The sequence below is a fragment of the Triticum aestivum genome, chromosome 5A (assembly GCF_018294505.1).
Source record: "Triticum aestivum cultivar Chinese Spring chromosome 5A, IWGSC CS RefSeq v2.1, whole genome shotgun sequence".
NCBI classification, from domain to species: Eukaryota; Viridiplantae; Streptophyta; class Magnoliopsida; order Poales; family Poaceae; genus Triticum; species Triticum aestivum.
Window position 1 is genome coordinate 545,712,746 of NC_057806.1, and position 6,966 is coordinate 545,719,711.

The window sequence follows — 6,966 nt, forward strand, 5'->3', positions numbered from 1 at the left end:
CCACGAAAGTTGTGCCATGTCATCAAATGCGGGACCCACATGTCATAATAGAGGTTAAAGTGGTTTCTACAGATGATTAGGACAAAAATCAGTGCTTTCTGGCACAAATTCGTAAAAGAGTCTTTTCTGCAACACGACGCTTCAATATGGTGGTTTTCTACAATTCACTCCCACCATGGCATATGGGTTGGCAGCCAATTAACAGGATGATATCTATGAGTTATAGCCTTGTTCAATCTATTTTATTAAAAGGTTCTTTAGAAATCTCAAAGAAAGTCATCATATATTATGCGATGTTACTTAAGCCAGACTCTATAAAACTAATTTACAACCTGCAGGCCAAATACCCAACTTGTTTTCTAACCAGCCCAAACTTGTCCAATCCAAAAGAAACAATTTCACTTTTACGAAAGGAATCGTCAGAGCCGGAAAATGTTCAAAACAGCACTGATACAATCCAATGAGCTGAGCAGTAAACGATTACGAACAAACACAATTAAAGATCTGAAATTGACAAGTTGGTTACCACTTTATGCCTACAGCAATAACGGACCCTGGTACTCCATGCTCAAGGAACATCACAATAAACGGCAGAATTGAGAACCTGGGACGCCGCCATGGATATCTCCAAGCCACGGCAGCTAGGATAAACAAGCTTCGATCGTAGGTGGCCACGGCTGATGGTAGGCGTACTCCGTGACGTGGTGCTTGTTCTGGAGCGCGGCGTACTCCCCGTCGTCGTGCAAGACGGAAGAGGTGAACTCGGCGGCGTCCTTGTCCAGAGTAAGAACAATGTTGTATCCGGCCGTCCAGTAGGCGAACCCGTCGTCGCTCCCTGCGAAGTAGACGGTACCCAATCCGCAGTCTGTAGTGCTGCCGCGTCCGGCGCCGGAGGTCCAGCGGTCCCCGCGAGCGGACGAGAAGGCGCAGGCCCTGAGTCCCTGACGATACGATGCCCACGGCGATAGAGCGCGCACGTCACCCTGAATTTTGACATGCTGAAGCGCGTGCCCGCGGCCTCGTCGTCGTCGTCGTCGCCGTCGAGGAGGAAGGCACCCAGGAAGTCCCCACCATGGAACCATGCTGAGTCAGGGAGCACCCTGTAGCGCCGCGTCAGGGGATCGCATATGACGAGGCGTTGCCACGCTGCGTCGAGGAGAGGAGGAGGAAGCCGCTCCGGCTGTCGACGAGCTCCCAGCAACAATCGCCATATTCCCCCCGTGGGAGGAAGTCGAGCGCGAGCTTCCGAGCGGCGACGGGGCGCGCCCACGGCGAGGAGGAGGGGACGAAGACAGGGTTACAGCCAGGCGGACGCGGGTGCTGGTAGCGCCCATCGACGCGGTAGTGGCTGGCAACGCAGGCGGACGACGCGCCGTGAAGAGAGCCGAACCTGCGGAGGACGCGGCCGTCGTCGCCCGCGATTATGCGGCGCCAGCGCCTGCAGGCGCACGCGGCGCGGACGAGGTGGAGATGCGAGTGGAGGCGCAGGAACACCCGCTCGACAAGATCGTCGTGGATGGCGTCAATCTCGGTCGGCCACGCCGCTTTCCTCCGGGAATTCTTGCGCCGGCCGCCCCCCATGGCGACACGGCGAAAGATCTGTGCGTAACTTTGGGTTTGGGTTGAGGTCCAAGAGAATCGGTCAAATCCAACTAATCATGCATGCATGCATCACCTCTTCTCAGACTTGTCAATTCTGCCGTTTGGTTACAACTTGCGCTATGTTTAATTTGCTTACAAAACTTGTAAAATACGGAATTGTGATCACATAACTTGTCATCTCGTGCAAATACGGTGATTTCGTCTATATCCCGTGCTTAGGTGCCATGCCTGTGGGGCAGTGACAGAAACAAATTGGCGCAACAAATGAGATAAAAAAGGGTGTGGTAGGTTCGAACTTACGACTTTATTTACTTTTTTTTTTGAGACAACGACTTCATTTACGTGAACGCACTAGCGAACCACTCAACCGAACACAGTTTCATGCATACGTGGAGATACATTTCTTTTACATTGAACACATTTTTTCTTCTCAATTCTGGTTTCCCAGGTTTGGCCAGAAAAACAGGTTCCCGAAAAAGCATTTTTCGCCAGAATTTTTTAAATGAAATTCGATTTTAAAACACGCGTCAAAATGTATAATGTTTAACCCAAAACGTACACAAACTTGTTCACGAGCAAGATTTTTTTTATTCCGGTTGTTTTGGAAGGAGCTGCAAAATCCGGTTTTTGAAATATCTCAGACAATTCTGGGTTTTTTCGCCCGAAATGTTGAATTAAAATTTTAATGTCTAAATATATTTATCTTAACACATTACTTTAAATTAGTGCTTCCTATACAGTGGTCAGCCCGACTCCTTCCCTATAGAAAAGTCGCGAGTCGAATTCATTGTTGCGGCACCGAGAGCAATATTTTAAATAACATTTTTTATTTAAAATGAGAGTGGATAACACAAAATAATATTTCCCAAAAGACGGTCTGATATTGTATGCCCTTATGAGGATTTAAGTTACGTTCATGTATTGTTAGACTAGTTTCTCTAGTTTAAATTCAAAATTTTCAGGCGCTCAATTTTTTCTCTTAATGGAAATTTGGTTAGAGAAAAATTATTTGGATACGAGTAAGTCGTCATTGCAAAAACATAAAATTCAGCATTTCTCTTTTTGACCACAAAAAGGTACTTGGTGGTGTGTTATTGGCTAAGTTACTCTAAAAAAAAATTTGCTTATGTGACAAGTAATTAATGAGAGGTGCTACAAGCTAATAAATGAAGTCATCTAAGATACTACTATTATGTTACTTTGCATTATGAAAACAGTAACTTAGGGTAGTGTCATATGCATGACACTAGTCTAAGTTACTGCCCACTATGACCAGCTTTAGGTGGTCATGGGTTCGAACCCATCGGCTGCAGCCTTTTTTATTTTATTTGAGGTCCATTGTTCGTAATTAAATAATCTTAAGGGCTATTGAGCAAAATAAAAAATGCGTGTGCGACACCCCGAAGAGATATCTGTCACTGGCAGGGGCCCATGCCTGTGTGGCATGCGACCCTAGCGCGCAAACATCCGGAGTGACCGTATTTGCATCTAAACACAAGTTAGCTCACTAGAAAACCGTATTTTTAAAATGTTAGTACCAAACTGTACATCCAACGCAAGTTCTGTGACTGGCAGTGATATTACCTCATTCTGATTTATAGCCGTGGGCCCATGTGATGCGCGCCACGTCCCAGGATCCACGGCGACGTCAGCGGCACGCTTTGATCGCCTCGCGTTCATAAATCCCAACAAAATCACCTTTTTTTAGGGAAACAAAATCACGCATTTGGAAGGGAATGACTATGTGTCAGTCGACTGAATCGTTTTCGTGACCAGTAAATTCTATCTGAACAGTTGGATCTTGATCCAACAGATCTGCAGTCATCTTTCACCTCAAACCCGATGCACACTGTTTATCTTTTTCCTCTGGCCGCCCTCCGGCCTAGGCCGAACCGCCAGCCTCTGCCGCCCCGCCCTCCCCTTGATCTCCTCCCACTGCCAGGCTTGCCGCCCCCCGGCCATCCCTCTAGCCCTGCCCCCATCTAGTTTTCTTCTCTGGTGAAGCCACACCTCCGCACCATCCACCGCCGTCCACCACCGTCCTCACCCTGAACCCTACGATAGATAATGGGGTGATGACGGCGAGCTCCTTCCTTCTCTCCAACAAGGCCATTCCTTCTCCTTCCTTCACTCAAAATTAACTGACCCAAAACTAAAAAGGTCAGCTGACTGAAAATGTAGCTTATATGTATTTGGAATATGGATTTGTTCTCATCTAGATGAGAAAATAAGTATGTCACATCTAAGTAGTTTACTACACGATCAAGACCCTGAAACATTTGTGCAAACTGTTTGATCGCCCGCGCTGATTGTGCGTTGCTTGTGGGCTGTTTTTCCTCAGCCTACTTGTTTTTGTTTGTATGTCTGGGCCTATGCATTAGTCTGCACTAGAGAGTGTGGCTTTTTTTGTGTTGTTTTTTCAAGTGGGCTGGAGGTAGAATGCTAGAAATCCTACCAGAAACAGTACAAAGAAATCCTTCAAATTCCTATAGGATTTAATTCTATGAATCAAATAATCAACATAGAAAAAAAATCTTAAGCACTCTCGTTCTCCAAAAATCCTATGAACCTCGTTTGAATCAAAGGAGTCCATATTTTTCTTTTTCTTTTTTAACATAGTACGGACGCAGACACTCATATACTCATCCCTATAAACACACACATGCACACCCTACCTCTATGAGCACTTTTGAGAGACTGAGCTGGCACATCATCTTAAGATTAACGAACTCGTCACATACACCTTCATAGTCGATAAAAACCTCTTCTTCCACTGAACACACATCGAAGAAGGCCTAAAATAATTACAGAAAATTGTGAGCACCAAAATCTAGGACTTAAACTTTGATGAACCGGGATACCATCTCCTGCTAACCATCCAACCACGGTTTGTTTCGTGAGTCTGTAGCTGTTGGAGTGGTCATTTTCGCGCGCCCTGGTCGCAATGTAATCATGTGATGTAACCCGGCTAATTAGGTAGGTTCTGAATCAATGTGATCTCGTTCGCCTCTCGCCGTCTCAGCGACATACAGACAGTTGGTTCCAGGAATGCTGCGGCCCTGCCTGTTCCAGGAGTGAGACATCACCACAAATTGAGCGGTACGTATAGCTCAACTCAGCATCTGCATCTTGCTCTGTACAACGACACACAAAAAAACACATTTCTCGTGGGAAAATTTATCTTTCGTCACGAGAGAGGACTCCACAGTCCTCTGCTTCGTGAGACCCATGTACTACTACTACACTTCATCTGCAGCAACGCGACCGTACGTCGTTCCTCCGTTTGTTTGTTCCCCGGCGGCGGCGGGGGATAGGCTAGTAGACGGCGTGCCGGCACATGGGGCAGTGGGGCTTCCACAGCAGCCAGCTGTCGATGCACGCCAGGTGGAACACGTGGCCGCACGCCGGCAGCCTCCTTGCGCTCTCGCCGGGCTGGAACTCCTGAGCAGGACAAGAACATCAGCTCGTCAGCTAATCAATGGCACATTGGCGCTATACATCACTAGCTCGGACGAGAAGCTAGCTATAGCACTGACATGGAGGCAGATGGGGCAGGTGGTGTGGTGGCCTGCGCCCGCGGTCTCCTTGGTGAGCACCGTTGCCGGGAGGCTCTCGACGGCGGCCCTCCGCGCGGCCGTCACCGGACCAGAGCTCGGCTCGAACAGGCCGCCTCGGGAGGAGTGGTGCTGCTGCAGCGCCTCGATCTGGCTGTCCAGCGCACCGCTGATGGTCGGGAATACCGAGCCGCGCAGAAGGCGGCCGGCCGCCACGCTCCTGAGCACCAGCCTCTGCAAAATGAACTCCATAAATTAATTGTTGATCTTGGTCAATGGCGATCCAATCTCCAACATGGCGACCTGCGAAGCGTACCGTGCGTTTGATGCGCTCGTCCATGGAGCAGTCGCCGCAGGTCCATATCCTGAGGAGGGAGTCGGCGAGCTCCACGGAGACGAGGGCGCCGGTGACCGCCCCGACGACCGCGCCCTGCAGCAGGGCGTCCTCGTTGACGAAGGCCCACAGGAGGCCGAGCATGCCGCCGATCACCGTACCGGCTGCACACAGTGCACCTCGGTTAATCAATCGGCATAAGATCGTTTAATTATGGCGGGAAAAAAAGAATGCATAACATGCATGTGCGGCCGCGCGTACGTACCTGCGCCGAAGGCGGCGACGACCAGCGAGCGCGCCAGCCCGCCGGCTGCTCTTGTGGCCACGTCGAGCATGTTGCCGCTACGTTCTCGTACGAAGGACCAGAGTCTAAGGAGTTTGTGACGGACGTATTGCGATGGTCGTCGATGGAGATCGAGCACGCACGTGTAGCTATCGACACGGAGGCGGAATGGAGGAGCAGCCAGCGGACGCGTGCACCTATATATCCGGAGGGCCTGCGGTGTGCAGTAACACGCGGCAGCGGAATGTCGTTGCCCCGGGCGCTCCCCGTCGACGTCGAGGGCGGGCGAGGCGGCCCCAAGCAAGCACGGATGGAGTTAAAGAGGGCATCTGATCTGAGGGTACTGAAGCAAGCGGGCGGACGAGGAGTACAGGACGTCGGGACCTTTCCCCGTCGCTGGGGGTTGGGGGCGTTGGTTGCGCTTTGCCCCGCCCGGCCGGGAACGGGACCGCGCCGCATGCATGCGCGTGCACGGATGGGAATGGGATTCGCTTTGCCGATTTTAGAGGGACGATGCAGAGAGTATCGAAGAAGCAGTGGATGCGCGAGACCTATGCTCTCATGTAGTACTACCTTGCACCCAACTACGTACGTCCAAGTTTGAGTTTGAGCGATCGCCGGCCAGACGACAGCAACTTGTCGCCGCCCTGGCCGCTCCGCGTCTACGTCGGGGACTGGCGAGGCGAGTCTCTGCTATGTACGGATAGAGCTTGGAGGAGGCAGGCATGATCAGCCAAGGCAGGCCGGTGCTCATTAATGAGCGGGCACCGGGACAAGGGACCTCTTATCTGCCCTACTGATATAGTGATATGTATCGCCTGCTGCGATCCTTTTTTTTTTTTTTGAGTCTGGCTTTAAGCAAGACGATAGCTGAGTTAATTACAAGTACCACACTTTGAGCAGTTGTAACCAATGAATACCACTATTTCATTTTTTTGCAAGTCAGTATCACGTCTGAGGCTAATTGTTGCAAAACGGTTTAAGAACCGTATAACGTTGTATTGACGTTGTATCTGACCTCCCGGCCCCACCTGTCAGGTGACAAGCCGGCGAACCGGTGTTGCCGCTCGGGTGACTAGGACTAGCCCGGCTCGGTCGATCTATACGCCTGGGTCGTCGGACCCAACTCACTCCCCTCGAACCCTAGTCCCCGCCCCGCTCGAGCTTCTCGCCCTCCGATTCGCCGTCGACCA

At 50.6% G+C, this 6,966-nt stretch overlaps 1 protein-coding gene and 1 pseudogene across 1 annotated transcript; both read right to left on the reverse strand.

Moving 5' to 3' along the window:
• Positions 1-434: 434 nt before the first annotated feature.
• Positions 435-1,598, reverse strand: LOC123107582 (uncharacterized; annotated as a pseudogene).
• A 2,563-nt stretch (positions 1,599-4,161) lies between these two features.
• Positions 4,162-5,927, reverse strand: LOC123107584 (NEP1-interacting protein 2-like). The gene is made up of 4 exons (XM_044529556.1): positions 5,756-5,927; positions 5,473-5,654; positions 5,139-5,390; positions 4,162-5,043 (listed from the first exon to the last, which is right to left on the reverse strand). The coding sequence occupies exons 1-4, from the start codon at positions 5,823-5,825 to the stop codon at positions 4,918-4,920; spliced, it is 630 nt and encodes a 209-aa protein (XP_044385491.1). The 5' UTR covers positions 5,826-5,927; the 3' UTR covers positions 4,162-4,917.
• Positions 5,928-6,966: the final 1,039 nt, after the last annotated feature.